The sequence below is a fragment of the Pelophylax lessonae genome (genome assembly GCF_965119305.1).
Source record: "Pelophylax lessonae genome assembly, chromosome: 2".
NCBI classification, from domain to species: domain Eukaryota; kingdom Metazoa; phylum Chordata; class Amphibia; order Anura; family Ranidae; genus Pelophylax; species Pelophylax lessonae.
In genome coordinates, this window is record NC_138769.1 from 619,968,890 (window position 1) to 619,984,669 (window position 15,780).

The following is a 15,780-nucleotide window of genomic DNA, read 5'->3' on the forward strand; positions in this document are numbered from 1 at the left end:
GATTTTACAGTACCTTGATCTTTATGGTGAAGTAGTCATAAAAATATTCAGATATGAGATAAGAGCTTTTAAGTTTTTAGGGTTCCTGGGACACTGGTGAAGATGATAAGAGGTATGTGAAGGCACCTATAAGTGCATGCATTGCGATTGTGCTGCAGCGTTATTTAGTTTTCTCAAACGAATGCACGCTTTAAAACCTTTACAACCTCATATTTGTCCAGATCTGAGAAACCTAAGTAAATGCTTGGATTTTGAGTGGAAAATCACAATATAGATATGACCTGCACACATGTAACTATTGTACTATTGGATTTCCATCCCATTTCTTCAGTATCTGAACAGACATGAGTTGACAGGGAGGCCAATCTCCCCCCCAAAGATTGATTGTAGACAAGTTAAAGCGGATTTCCACTCATTTATTTAAGATACAATAAATCAAATGCCCATCCATATTTCATTGTAAAATGGTAACATTTATTTATTTTTTCTTCAAAATACCTTAAGGGTCCTTTCACACAGTCCGCTGTGCAGTGCGGACCGTTCTCTGCTCAGCGGGGATCGATCCGCCGATCCTCGCTGAGCAGGCGGATGACAGCTCCGTGTCCGCTCTGTGTGCGGAGATGGAGATGTCAGAGCCCCGCTGCTCTCTATGGGGTAATCGGATGAGAGTGGACCGCCTGTCCGCTCTCATCTGATCCGATCCCCTGGACGAATGGAAAATAGGGTTTCAATCCATCCAGATTTCATGGATAGGATCAGATGCGGTTGGCAGCAGGTCTCAGCGGAGATGTCTCTGCTGACATCCGCTGCCCCATAGGGATGCATGGAGGATCCGATCCTATCTGCCTAAAAAACTGACAGGCGGATCTGATCAGATCATTCGTGTGAAAGAGGCCTTATTTGAGTATCTTCTGGAGCACTTCCGGCTCCCTCTGCCTAGGCAATTATGTCATTAGGCACTTGCCATGGACACCTGGGATATCGGTGTCATGTATCCCAGCAGTCCATGGGAGTTGCCTAATACCGAAATCTTGTGCTATTTCCCAACCGGAAATAACGCAAACAGGAGGAGTTGCTATGGCAACATGTCAGGAGAAAGGAGCGTTGCACGGTGGCATTACCACACAGGCGTGAGATCGGGAGGTGCATGCTGGGTAGCCAGCTGCACCTAATCCTGGAAAGAGATACAAAAGGGCTTCAGATGCCAACAGAGGACATGGACCCTGCCAGCTTCCGAGATCAAGGTATTTATTTATTTTTTTATTTAAAAATAAATTGGAAGGACTACATTACATACATATATATATATATATATATATATATATATATATATATATATATATATTACACACACACACACACACACACACACACACATAAACTGTAGTAATGTTACAGATAAAGTGACCAAAATTGCAGCAGAGTATTTAAAAAAAAAAAAATGACTTGGGACTGGAACTCCGCTTTAAGACTTCACCTAAGACAAAGTCAGGCAAATGGTCTACTATTGTATGATTGGGTGCACAGAAAATGTATTCCCTGCCGTGTTCAGTGTTTAATTTTCAAGTCAAACAGGAGATTTAAATATGAAGAATTATAGATTAGACTGGGGCATGACCTTTTGATCACCTGTTTTTTACAGTAATGCTTCTTGTTGTGGCCTGTAGTGAGAATGATGTGATGTGATGAGTATTGTATGTTGTCCAATGATTAAATATGTCATCGTTCATCTACAGGCTGTGGAAACCTTAAAAATGTTTGAGAAAAAAGACAGCCGAGTGAAGAGCGCAGCAGCCACCAATCTCTCCTTCTTGTACTTCTTGGTAAGTGAGATATTAGTAGCTACACTACATACTTTTTTTTTTAACTAATCCAATTTTTATTAAAGAATAAAGATTGTAGGTTATATAAATACAAGGTACAACATAAAGAGATGGGAGAGAGGTGAAAAAAAATGTAAGCTAAAAAAATATCAACAAGCATAGAAAGGGGGGTGGGTGTACTAACTATAGAGTTGGGAAAAGGCTGAGAGCATCTCTCCACTCCTGGGTCTGTTCAGGTAGGTTGTCTGACCCAATGTTATAGTAGTTAGTAAATACTCATGTAGTCATTCTGCCCAGGCAGATTATACGACCCATCTTTATCATGTTAACGTACCTACGATGTACACTGCATACTTGAATGAACCTCCTAGATCTATATTTTTTGGTCTTTGTCTGGTTTGGTGGATTTCACTGTCCTTGGAGACAGGAAAGTAGAGAAAATATCAGCAAAGTGAATAGAATTCTCCTCTAGGACCTTGATCACAAAAGCGTATTTCTGTCCACACCAGTGCGAAGGGCTGTCTTTGCCATTACAGGATACACAGGTATTCTGTTCATCTGCAAGCAAGCAGTCCCAGTCAGTTCCATTGGGATACACCAGCTGAACGGACACAGCCACTGGTCCCAATTTGACAGCCATGTAGGTGCAGATGTGTCACTGAACTTTACAGAGGGTCCAAAATGTTCCCATGCCATATACTCCACTATACTTACAATTACACAACCATAAACCATTTTATAGACTTAAACCATATTCGCTTTGGCATATTTTCTGGAGGTATAATGCATGTTGTTTGTTTTTTGAATAGGCTTACACGGAGGCTATTATAGGAAACTGATTTATATATAAACTATTTAGACCAGGGATTCCCAAACTACAGCCCTCAACTGTTGCAGAACTACACATCCCATGAGGCATTGTAAAACTCTGACATTTACATACATGAGTAGGCATGATGGGAATTGTAGTTCCTGAACAACTGGAGGGCCATAGTTTGGGAATCCCTGATTTAGACTATCCAACAATGCTGTTCAAGTGTTACCTTGCATTACAGTGGCCTGTGGACTTAAAGGGGGTTATTTACTAAAGCTGGAGAGTGCAAATCAGCTTCCAGGTTTTATTATCAAAGCTTAAATGAACAAGCTGAAATTAGAAGCTGATTGGCCACTATGCAGAGCTGCACCAGATTCTGAGTGCACCAGCTTTAGTAAAGCGCCCCCCAAATTGTACCTAACCCCCTGAAACAAAAAAGTAACATATTGCAGCTTCCCAGTCCTAAGAGGTGGTGACTACATTGTTTTTCTTTCTCCAAGCTCCTTTTCTCCTATCTCTGTGTGGAGGTGCAGTGAAAAACACATATATGGACTAGTAAACTGCAATATATTACTTTTTTTTTTTTCTTGTGTTTCGATATAGTTGTAAACAATAACACATGATAAGGACACTAACATGCAGCAGTATAATGCAATTTTACTGTATTGTAAAGGATGAACATCTTTTTCATTAATTTTATAACAAACTTAATCAAAAACACAGAGAACGTAGTTTTCATGTTATCTTTTCTTAAAAAAAGCATTTCTTCCATGCTCACAGTGAATTTACTTTTGGGCTGTTCGTTTAGACAGAAACTTAGCAGAGATCTATCCCTTGTCTAGAAAGGGATTATGTGGATTATATCCAACTAAACTGAGGCTAAAGCTGGCTATAGACAGCAGGAACCTGCCGAAATTTGAACCATGGGCAGGCTGAATGTACCCAAGTTGATTGATCAATCAACTTGGGTACAATCAGCCTGTTGGATTTTACATGCAATTTATTGCCAGTGGCTATTATAGGCGCTAGCAGTAATCACTGTGTTCTCCCGGTGGGGATGGTACAGGAAAGAAAACTGCTCCGTCTATGACCGGCATAAGACTGCAGGTGACAATAACAAATGTAGCTCTGTTCAATGCTATATCTGTGGGTTGCTGGCAGCACACAGTACATTGATACAAGTTCTGGAACTTTTGAGGCAAGGCAAATGTCTCACCGCCATTCTCGAGAAGACTTCCGCTCATCTATGGCTACCCTTCCTTAGGAGGAGCTGGCTTTCTTTAAGCAATGATATCCTGAAGGATAAAATAAGTGTTCTGGACCCAAAGAGCTTAGGACTTTAATTCTTCTTCTCACAATACAAGTCCACTGACTCATTGAAAAAAATATTTTCTATAGAGTTTATTTTCTGCTTCTATTACATCACACCTTCCTTAATGGTACTGACTGCTATTTCCATTCCCTGCAGGAAAATGAGCACACCCAGGCAGACCTGTATGCAGATTTAGCAGTGGCCTCAGACCGCTACAATCCATTAGCCCTAACTAATAAAGGAAATGCTATGTTTATAACTGGAGAATATGAAAAAGCAGCTGAATATTATAAAGAAGCTTTGCGGACTGACTCATCCTGCACAGAAGCTCTATATAACCTTGGTGAGGAGACTTTACCTGACTTAACTTTTATTTTCTTTGTAACTTTGTGCGTGTGTGTGTGTGTGTGTGTGTTGTAAAACCTTGGATAGCGAGCATAATTAGTTCAGAAAACGTGCTTGTAATCCAAAGCATTGTAAGAAATAATGGAAACTTAGATGATTCTTTCCACAATCTTTTAATTATAAGTCCTTCAGTTTATGGTCCATATAAAAAGATTAAAGCAATATGATAGGTTGTGTAACCATAAAATGTCCATCCACAAGGGGATTAGAAGCAAAGACCAGCAGGAGCTACGGAGTATAAAAGAGAAAAGAGACGCCTCTAGTGCATACCTAAACCCTGCACTCTATACACAGCGCACCCTTGAACTCTGTACGTAGCTTAATCCTGAACTCTGCATCCTGTTCATAACACACTCCTGAACTCTGCACTCTGTACGTAACGCACTCCTGAAACCTGCAATCTGTACATAGCGCACCCGTAAACCCTGCACCCTGTGCATAGCACACCCGTAAACCCTGCACCCTGTGCATAGCGCACCCTTGAACCCTGCACTCTGTGCATAGCACACCTATAAACCTTGCACTATGTGCATAGTGGACCCCTAAACCCTGCACTCTATGCATAGGACACCCCTCGAACAGCACTCTGTACATTACATACCCCTGAACCCTGCACTCTGTACGTAATGCACTCCTGAACTCTGCACTCTGTACATAGCACACCCCAGATACAACCAGCCCTTTGAGAGCAACCATACTGCTGATGCGGCCCACGAGGAAACTAAATTTGACACCCCTGTAGAACATTGTTATAGAACATTTTTTCTTAAAAAGAGGGGGGCACTCAAAGCACACAGGCAAATATCTATTCATTGTGCATTTTTGTAACCTATATTTTTTTTTGGTATGTTTTGCCTGGAGTTCTCCATTAAGAAACAAGCTTTATTATATTAGAGGAGGAAAATGGTGGAGTGTACTGCAAACATGGTTTCCAGAGCGCAGAAAAAAAAATTGCTTCCACCGCTGTTCTTGGTTTATTAAAGCAAAAATTGCTCTCAACTAAATTTGACTGCTTTTTACAGGAAGAATATAGCAATATTACTTATTTTACTTCATTAAGCTGAACAGTACAGTTTACACTTTGGATTTGTTGGGCAAGCACATCACATCACACCACACCAGTGTTTGGACAATGCTCAGCTATTCACTTTGACAGGTTCCCCAGCTGCCCTCCCCCTCTTATTGGCAGTATGATAACCGCGTGAGTCAAACAGTAGCTAAAATAACACTGGCACCAAATGATCTCCATCCAGCCAAATTATCTCCTCCAGCATCTGTAAACATAGACTTAAGGCTAGCCATACATGCATTGAATTCTCTCATTCTCCAGTTTTGAAAGATTCCTCCATGCACGCTAAACAGCTTGGATGTCAGCTATTGTTTTCAAGCAGCTGTGACACCCGCAGCTGCTTGAACAGTGACTACAATGAGTTCTATGCTGGTAGAACTTATAGAAAGGAAGGGCTACCTGGCACAGATCCCCTCCCACCCTCAGCACAAACACCTGTCCTTTCTAAATGTCTTTGTATTTGTAGTATGTAAAGTCACTACTTCACATATAAGATGTGCTTAGAAAAGTTAATTTTGCTTTAAAAAGTCTATAGACATCAGACTTTGGATTACTGAACCATGTGTCAGCTACCCAACAATTTCACAGAAATCTGCATTTGTATCACCTGAGCATGTACATCCTCCAAGCCTAATGGGTGAACAGGAGTGTAATTGGCAGGAAAATTCAGCCAATTTTTTTTTTTTTTTCGAGTATAATAGATTTCTCCAACCCCAAGACCTGTTGGCCAGGTGACCAGGGATGTCTGCAAAAGGTGTGAGGTGCCCATAAAAATTCTGATAGCGATGTAATACTACAAAAATGCTGGAGTAGCCTCCTTTAATTTATGATGTAGGCCTCTTGTAGGTATTTAAACTCTTTTATTTTCTATCTGTATTTGAGGTATTAAATATTATTTTTGTGTATTAACCTTCAATAAAAAAAATAACTTGTACTGGTATCTTTTTCCAGGTTTGACGTACAAGAAATTAAATCGCCTCGAGGAAGCTCTGGATTGTTTCCATAAACTACATGCAATCCACCGAAACAGTGCACAGGTTCTTAGTCAGATAGCAAGCCTGTATCCTTCAATAAAACGGAGTGTATTAGGGGGAATTGTGCTTTACAGGGCGAGCACGTATGACTTCTTTTTATAATATTTATCTTAAAGCAAACCTGCGCTTTGTCTTTGCAGGGCAGAAGATTCGATTTGCTTTGATCACCTCTTCCCAGCAGCACATATTCACCTCTTTTCCACTCCTGCAATGCTTTATTCTGCTTTCAGGAGCAAAGAAAATACCTAGTCATTTTGGGAGAAGTGCTGAGCCAATTATTGAGTACCAGGGAGAGTCTCTTCCTAGGCCTGTGTAACCTATGACTTGAGGGACTCATAGTTTGCACAGGGCAGCTTCTTCTCCCTGCATCTGAACAGAGCAGCAAGGGGTTATGGAAAGGTATGCGCTTCTACTGGGGGAGTGAATCTGTTGATTGCATAGGCACTTTAGAGTTTGGATTACTATTTTTCTATGACTTATATTTCATTAATTTATTAGAAAATAGCTGTTGAGATGCTGCATAGAATAGTTAGCTTATTTGTAATAGGTTGGCACAATAACACAGGGGTGTAAAAATAGCCATAGCATTTAACATGGCTGCCACGGGGCCCAAAGGTGGTAGGACCCTGAGGGGGCACCACTTGGTCCAGCAAACATCTATAGTAACATTTCTTGTCTCCCCTGCCTTTCGCATCTCTAGTGCAGGAACATGTGCATGGTACTGTGCTGTGGTTAGCTGAGTTTGCCATCAAGGAAGATTCCACACATAGCACAAGTGGTCTAAGCTACGTTATAATAGCTTTTATGAAAAAAAGCTTTTCTCTCGCTAGTCACCCAACCCTTTACTCATGATTTATGTTATAGTATGTGTATTACACTGGAAGGGGTAAAGAAAGAACCATTGAAACAAATTCACCCAGCTGCAAGTTTCTTGGGCCTAAAACGATGTTGGCTTTTGAGACATGTGCAAAGATTGATGGCGAGGGCAATATACTGTAGATTGCAGCAGGAAAACCCTGCAGCCAGGCACAGATGTGTTTTGTTGAACCTGTCACTTTGTCCTAAATGGGACATTTTCATCCAGAAACATTCTCTTGGCATAAAATGTGCTTATATGTGCTGCAATTTATGCCTCAGAAAAATACAAACGTGCAAAAGAAAAAAGTGTAAACAAATGAACAGTGCTTCCCTTACTTGGTCAAAGTTTTACATACATACATATATATATGTGCTTTTAGGCCACTCCTGATGACATCCTTGTGAAATGCGTAGAGCGGAGCATCCAGCGTCATTGCATCACTTCCGGTTTTGGTCCATGGAGCGCATTGCGTCCTTGACTTCTTGGTTTTCAATTTGCCATATCGACCGCGCTAAGCTGAATGATGGCTAGTTCTAGATTGCTGTCATATGACAGCATGCGGTGATCGTGCCTGCCGTGCTCCCTCGGCAGGGGCGTGAACTGTGTACTCTGTGATTGCAGTGTCCGGAGGACACTACTGATCACAGATTCAGGTAAAGAGCCAATCAGCGGCTCTTTACCATGTGATTAGCTGTTTCCAATCACAGCTGATCAGGGATGTATACAGAAGCTGGTCATCGGCGCTCCTCTCCTACTCATGCTGTCAGCGTGGGGAGAGTAGAAGAGAGATGATGACTGGCTTCTGCAAAAGGGGCATGTACACTGATAATCAGTGCAGTCCCAACAGTGCCCACCCCTGCTGCCAATCTGTGCCCATCAGTGCTGCCAATCAGTGCCTATTCATCAGTGCCCATCAGTGCAGCCTCATCAGTGCACATTAGTGAAGGAGGAAAACGTATCTGTTTGCAAAATTGTATAACAAACTATAAAAACGTTTTTTGTTTTTTTATAAGTTTCCGGTCTTTATTCTTTAATTTAGTAAAAAATAAAAACCCATTGGTGATTAAATACCATCAAAAGAAAGCTTGTATTGTGTGGGAAAAACAATACAAATTTTGTTTGGGTACAGTATTGCAGGATTATTCAAAGTGTGACAGCAATAAAAGCTGAAAGTTGACCTGGGCAGGAAGAGTGTGAAAGTGCTCACCCTTTCCAGCTATAACAGCTGTCCACAAGGTTTAGGAGCGTGTCTTTGGGAATGTTTGACCATTCTTCCAGAAGCAAATTTGTGAGGTCAGGCACTGATGTTGGAGAGAAGGCTTGGCTTGCAGTTTCCGCTCCTATTCATCCCAAAGATGTTCTATCGGGTTGAGGCCTGACTCTGTGCAGGCCAGTCAAGTTCCTCCACCCCTAACTCACTCATGCATGTCTTTATGGACCTTGCTTTGTGCTCTGGTTTGAATCATTTGGTGGAGGGGGATTATGGAGTGGGGGTTGTTTTTCAGGGGTTGAACTTGGCCCCTTAGTTCCAGTAAAGGGAACTCTTAAGGCATCAGCATACCAAGACATTTTTGAAAATGTCATGCTCCCAACTTTGTCAGAACAGTGTGAGGATGGCCCCTTCACTGGTCTGCACAGAGTCCTGACCTCAACCCGATAGAACACCTTTGTGATGAATTTGAGCGGAGACTGCGAGCCAGGCCTTCTCATCCACATCAGTGCCTGACCGTACAGAGGCGCTGGAAGAATTGTTAAACATTCCCATAGACACACTTTTTAAACCTTGTGGACAGCTTTCCGAGAAGAGTTGAAGCTGTTATAGCTGCAAAATGTGCACCAACTTAACCACTTAAGCCCTGGAAGATTTTACCCCCTTCCTGACCAGGGGGTATTTTGCGATTCGGCACTGCGTGACTTTAACGGACAATTGCGCGGTCGTGCGACGCTGTATCTAAACGAATTTGGCGTCCTTTTTTTCCCACAAACAGAGCTTTCTTTTGGTGGTATTTGATCACCTGTGCGATTTTTTGATCACGCGCTATAAACAAAAAAAGAGCGTAAATTTTGCAAAAATAGCAATATTTTTCACATTTTTTTATATGAAATTCCCCCCCAAAAAAATGTAAAAATCTAAATTTTTTAACATTTTCGGCCAATTTGTTTTATGCTACATATGTTTGGTAAAAAAAAAATCGCAAAAAGCGTATTTTGATTGGTTTGCGCAAAAGTTATCGCGTTTACAAACAAAGGGAAAGATTTTTGTCATTTTTGTTGGTTTTTTTTTTTAACGCGTAATGGCGGCGATCTGCGATTTTTTTTTTTGCGGTACTGCGACATTGCGGCGGACAGATCGGACCCTTGACTGACATTTTTGCCACTTTTGGGGTTACCAGTGACATTTCTACAGTAATCAGTGCTATACATATGCACTGTTACTGTAAAAATACACTGGCAGTGAAGGGGTTAACTTTTTTTGAAAGGGAGGGGCTATGTGTGTCCCTAGGGGCGTGCTTTCTACTGTGATTGGCTGTGGCTTCAGATGTATGAAGAGTGATCAACGGTTCTACATAGTAGAACCGTATGATCCTCCTTCATACACAGGGGAGAATGACAGGCAGCTTGTTTACACAAGCCGCCTGACTTTCTCCCTCTCCCCCGCCGATCGCAGAGTGACCGGCGGACATCGGGTCCGCCGGTCACACGCGCGGGGGGGTCCGTGACCACGCGGGAGCGCGCCTCCGGCGGCGCGCGCTCGCTCCCTAGACCCTCACAAGCTAGTGACGTAGATAGTCGTGCGGCGGTCGGCAAGTGGTTAATATTAAACCCTAAGGACTTAGACTGGGTTGCCATTAAAGTTCATGTGCTTGTAAAGGCAGGTGTCCCAATACTTTTGACAATATATTGTATGTATGTAATACTTTGACCAAGTAAGGGTAGCACTGGTCATTTGTTTACACATTTGTCTTTTGCACGTTTGTATTTTTCTGAGGCATACATTGCAGCACATATAAGCCCATTTTTTCCGTTCTCACCTTAAAGTGATTGTAAAGGCAGAAGGTTGTTTTATCTTAATGCATTCTATGCATTAAGATAAAAACCTTCTCTGTGCAGCAGCCTCCTCTATTACTTCCCTGAGCCCATCTATATCCAGCGATGTTGCAGGAGAGACTCGGCTGCCCGGGAGTCTCCCTTCTCATTGGCTGAACAGCAGCGAAGCGCCATTGGCTCCCACTGCTGTAAATCAAAGTCAGTGAGCCAATGAGGAGAGAGAGGGGGCGGGCCTAGCTGTGGCTTCGAGTCTGAATGGACACACAGAGCTGCGGCTCAGCTTGGCTACCCCCATAGTATGCTGCTTGCTGTGGGGGCACACAGCAGGAGGGAGGGGCCAGGATCACAGAAGAGGGACCTGAGAAGAGAAGGATCCGGGCTGCTCTGTGCAAAACCAACTGTAAAAGTATAACATGTTTGTTATTTTTAAGCAAAAAAAAAATTTGACTTTAGTATCACTTTAAATGCAGCGCCACATCCACTCTATAATTTCCTAATAAATTTGACTCTACCTTGGTAGTAGTTTAGTTGGAGACAGCAGCCATATATACGTATTGTTTATATCCCTTTTTTTGTCCATAGTGCGGAACCACTCCCACGTATTGTTACATTCTCTTGGCAGACCTTCTACTCAGCATATACATGCACACCCTGTAGCCCTTCTTGCCAGAGTCCTACAGTATATTAAGATCCCTATGTACGATCTCTGTGGGGCTGTGTCAGACCTAACATAGAGCTTATACCCTTTATCACTGTACGTACTCAACAGTGCTCTACATAAGTGGCCCACGTGTACCCCTATTCCCAAAAGTACTCTTTATTTTCCAGGGATCTGGCAGGTGATTGGAATGATGTAGGAGAGTGTGTGTAAGGTAAGTATCAGCAGCAAAAGAGGAAAAAGCTGTATATGGGAGCTGTCATTCTTTTCAATTGTCCTATTGAAGGTGTCAGGGTTTAGCAGCACCAATGCTGCTTCTTGTCCCTGTTACCAGAACGGTTGGCAGAGATTTATCTAACTGGGAGCAATACATATTTTTTTTTTTAATTCGTTTTTATCAAGTTTCTTTATTTGAAATACAAAAAAAAAACTTTTTATGACAACTTACAGCATTTTTTGTTTCATCTGGGGGTAGTCTGATTTTTAGTGGAAATCTCTTCATACAGAACCTAGACAGCATAAAAACCTGAAAAATATTGTAACCTAACCCCCCCCCTCTATTTCCAAAACGTAAAAACTATTTTAAAAAGGTATTATCAGTATTAGAGAATCCGTATTGGTTTCTTACCGTTGCCTCCTCATTACATTGATCAGTCTCTGGATACCACCAACTTCTTCCTCTTTATACTACTGATGTATTTGTATTGCTCGTTTTATACATGCTCTATATTTAAAGCAGTGGTGTAATCCCAAATGCAAGCAAGACATGCCTACCATTTGTGTATACCTGTGATATCTGGAACCACTTCTCTTTTTTTTCTCTCTTTAGTTTTATTATTTATACACAGGGCCTTTTTTTTTTTTTTTGAAGCGGAAATGCAGTTAACAATGAAAGTGGCCACAACATTTTGCCAGTAAAACAATTCAAAATTGACAGCATACAGTTTGTCAGTATAGTTTGAGAACCAGGTATCAGTGCTTGGTCAAGGAATGGACATTAAGAAACAAAAAGTCTAATGGCAGTCTAACAACTTGCAGATGATGGAAAGACAAGGGGCTTTAGTGGAGGGTAGGATATCAATTGGAGGGTCATTGGTAAACAGTCTGGTTTGAAACCATTGGGTATATTGAAACAGATGTACTATCGATTGTTGGGTATCTGTTGGCTAGGTTTGAATGAAAGATGCCCAGAAATCAGAAAATTTTTGCACCCGTGACTCCTTATGCAGGGAGGCCTCCACCCATTCCATGCAAAAAACATAAGAGAGTTTGCCTTTAAACAAAGAAATGGTGGGGAGTTCTGGGTAGATCCACTTATGTAAAATGTTTTTTTTGTGTTACAAGTTGTGAAGTTGTCTTATATCATGTTTTAATGTTTATTTTTCCTTAACTTAGCTTGTGTAGGTATGAATTGCTTGAGGATCCAAATCAGGCAATAGAATGGCTAATGCAGCTTATTAGTATAGTCCCTACTGATTCACAAGCACTGGCTAAACTTGGCGAGTTGTATGATACAGAGGGTGACAAAACACAAGCCTTTCAGTACTACTGTGAGGTAGGTATCTTATTCACATGTACAGATAGCACAAGAACATATACAGCATGAAGGGATATACCATTCATAGGCTTTTGCTTTTCATCCTGGAATTGCAAAAATAAACCCGTGGAGAGAATGAAGTTATAAAAATTGTACTTATGCTAAATATCTGGCAGATCCGGTTTTATTTTCTTTTATAGCACCCCGGGACCCCAGAACACCAGGGTGCGCTAGTATGAAAACTACAAAAAGCCTCTTGTGTTCACTGTTCCTCTTCACTCTTGCCTTATTATAGTAATTATCCTGGGTGGGATGGAACCATCAAGCCCCTGGTCCCGATCCGGAACTACCGAATCCAGAGAAAACAAATGGCAAAGCTTTTTCTGTTCACTATAAACATGCCAGAGCCCCTCAAATTGCACCTTTGAGAATCTGGTGTCCTTTTTACACAAATTTGCTAAATTCTCACCTTTGCAGGGCCTCGCATTCTAATCATTCTCACATAATGCATACCAGGACACTCTGATTTTCTGTCAACAGAATGATTAAATGGTGTTAAATTGTCCCCACCAGTGTCCCACCAACCTTGTCAATGATTTCCTGGTTTTGAGCAACCAAAAATTAAAATTTCTCTATCGCTCATTGACAGACGTAGTCCTCGGTGATACAGCACCTTCGGGTTATGTTGCCTCCACAGGAGTAGGACTAGACAGGAAATGAAAAATGCTCTGGCCACACCCCAGGGGCAGTCCCCGAGGGTATATCCTCTCTCTCTCCGCCACAGCAAATCAGTTTTTTTCTGTCTAGTCAGGAGTAAGGACCTAGATACCTTGCTGGGATCTTTGGTCCTGGCAGGATTTTTTTCTTAGAAAATAATTTTTTAAGACAGCTTTTTTTCTCCAGTGTTCCTGTGAGATCTTCAAGCAAGAAAGCTGAACTGGGCGACGGGCTGGATGTTGAGATCCAGTGGTCACCCCAGTTCAGCCTACGAGCGCGTGCAGGCCATAGCTCCGCGCTGGGTCGGCCGCGACATAGTCCCACTGGACGGGGACTGACCCTGCGAGTTAAACGTCTCGCTGAAACGCCAAAGACCATGAGTCACGGCGCCCGTATTGGTCGACAGCCCTCCTACCTCGGTGGAGAGGGGTACTGTCAGGAGTTGGCGCCCGCCTGGTTCCGGTATGGTGAGTAGTATGTTCCCCCTTTCCCCCTGACGGGTCTTGTGGTGAACGCGGGCCCCTCTCTGTAATGGTAAGGATGGGTTCCCCTCTATCCTACAACATGTCACAGATCCCCCTAATTGAGTGTGATTTTTGTGTACAAGAAGCCAGGAGGCTTGGTTTGGGAGCTGACAATCTAATTGTAAAAATGTGTAAATGATTGTAGTCAGTGGCAGTACTAGAACTTTACTGTGATAGTATAAGATATCCTACCTGTCAGTAGCCACAGGGCGATGTCTATACATGTATACTGCATTCCAGATCATTCCTCCAGCTAAGCAGATGCCTCCTGACGGCCACGGACCGCATACGGCCCGCTAGGGTCCGGTACCTCCGACCACGCTGACCACCATGAGGGTGAAGGGTTGTGAGGCCGAGATCCTTCTGCAGACATGCCGCTATTCTGTGCAGGCCGCCGCCATTGTCTGGTAGATCGCACGAGGCCGCCATTTTGGTGTAGCCTCGTGTCTCCAGCATGGGGGCGGCCATGTTTGAGGTGACTCAAACACCTCATGGAGCCAGGGGGAGGAGCCGGCAGGTGTGTTAAGGGGCGGAGCCGCCTCTTTTACCCAGGAAATAGGGCCAAAGACTTCCTGTCTGTAACAAGACAAGCACTGAGCAAGCTGATGAAAACTTCTGTGCATCAGGGATGAGCCTTGGGGCCTGTCTCTCTCTCTCTGTGGGGTCCAAAAAGGCAGGTAACACTGAGGGGCGCTGTTGCGACTGGGGGACACAAAAAAAAAAAAAAAGTTTTTTTTTTACTTTGTCATTTTTTGTCGCTGGCAAGTGTCTTGTATAATCATTGACCCTGCCGCATAGGTATCCCCACCTGATCCCCTCAAGGTGGCCGCAGGACCCTCCAGTACCCCACTTGTTTTTAATGCATTATCGGCAGTTTTGGAGTCTTTGGTATCCCGGGTGGAGGTGGCCTGTCAGGGACGGGGGTCAAGAAGCGACCCCCGCCTACCCCTATTGTTTGTCAGATACTTCAGATACGGATTCGGAACTGGTCAATGCAGTTGCAGGTCCCTCTTAGGGGGCTGTTGTCTCAGGTAATATCTCCTCAGCAGTGAGGAGCACGTTTCTGCCTCCGCCATAGCACAAGAGTGGTGGATGCACTAGTTGTGTCCGTCCGGGAAACCTTTAGTCTTGAGGTTACACCGGCAGAGGTAACTGAGACTGAGATTCCTTTTTGGTACTTGTTAGCCTACCAAAAGGGCGAAGGATTTTCCTTTACCCAAATGGGGTCGTTTTGAAACCAACCCCTGTTATTTCCAAACGCATGGCTAGGTGCTATCCGTTTGAGGAATTCCTATTTATAGGATAGACGGTACCACCTGCGGTCTTGCCACAGACTGTTAGGATAAAAAGACCTCGTAACTAACGAGGACCTTCCTTTTCTGCTCATATAGAGTTGTTCGTTCCGCAAAGGCGGGCGATAAGGCGAAACCCTCCAAAGCCCCTTTAGAGGGGTTTCAAAGGGCGCTGGTCGGGTAAACAAAGAGTCCGGCTCAGCCAAGCCTGAAGAATATAGCCTGATGCGCCCCTACCCATCTCTGGGGTGGGGGGGGATGTCTTCACCGGTTTCTGGAGGACACAGGATCGAGTTTCGATCACTTCCACCGGTGCGATTCTTCCCTTCTAACATTGAACGGTTTCAGGGGTTCTATTCGACCCTATTCACAATGCCCAGGAAAGAGGGCAATGTGCGTCCAAATCTGGACTTGGGAAGAAATAGAGTCCATCCGTACAGTGGTGGCCTCCCTGCATCAAAGAGATTTCCTGGCGTCCATAGACATATAGAATGCCTATCTTTATATCCCCATCATCGCAGGACATCAGCGTTTTTTCGCTTTCCCAAAGATCATCCCTGGTTCCCACCAGGAGACTGAACTATCTGGGCCTAAGGTTGGATACATCCTGGGCAAGAGAGTTTCTCCTTGCGGAGAAACTCCAGAAGGTTCAGTCAACGATACGGATGTTGCTGTCCGTCAATTGGCT

General features: G+C 43.2%; 1 protein-coding gene across 1 annotated transcript in view; it reads left to right on the plus strand.

The window, feature by feature from the left end:
• Positions 1-15,780, plus strand: part of IFT88 (intraflagellar transport 88) — a 154,925-nt gene that overhangs the window by 76,423 nt on the left and 62,722 nt on the right. The window contains exons 16-19 of the mRNA XM_082245252.1: positions 1,737-1,823; positions 4,106-4,292; positions 6,375-6,483; positions 12,427-12,577. Of these exons, the coding sequence (XP_082101378.1) occupies positions 1,737-1,823; positions 4,106-4,292; positions 6,375-6,483; positions 12,427-12,577 (534 nt within the window). The remainder of the gene's footprint in view (positions 1-1,736; positions 1,824-4,105; positions 4,293-6,374; positions 6,484-12,426; positions 12,578-15,780) is intronic.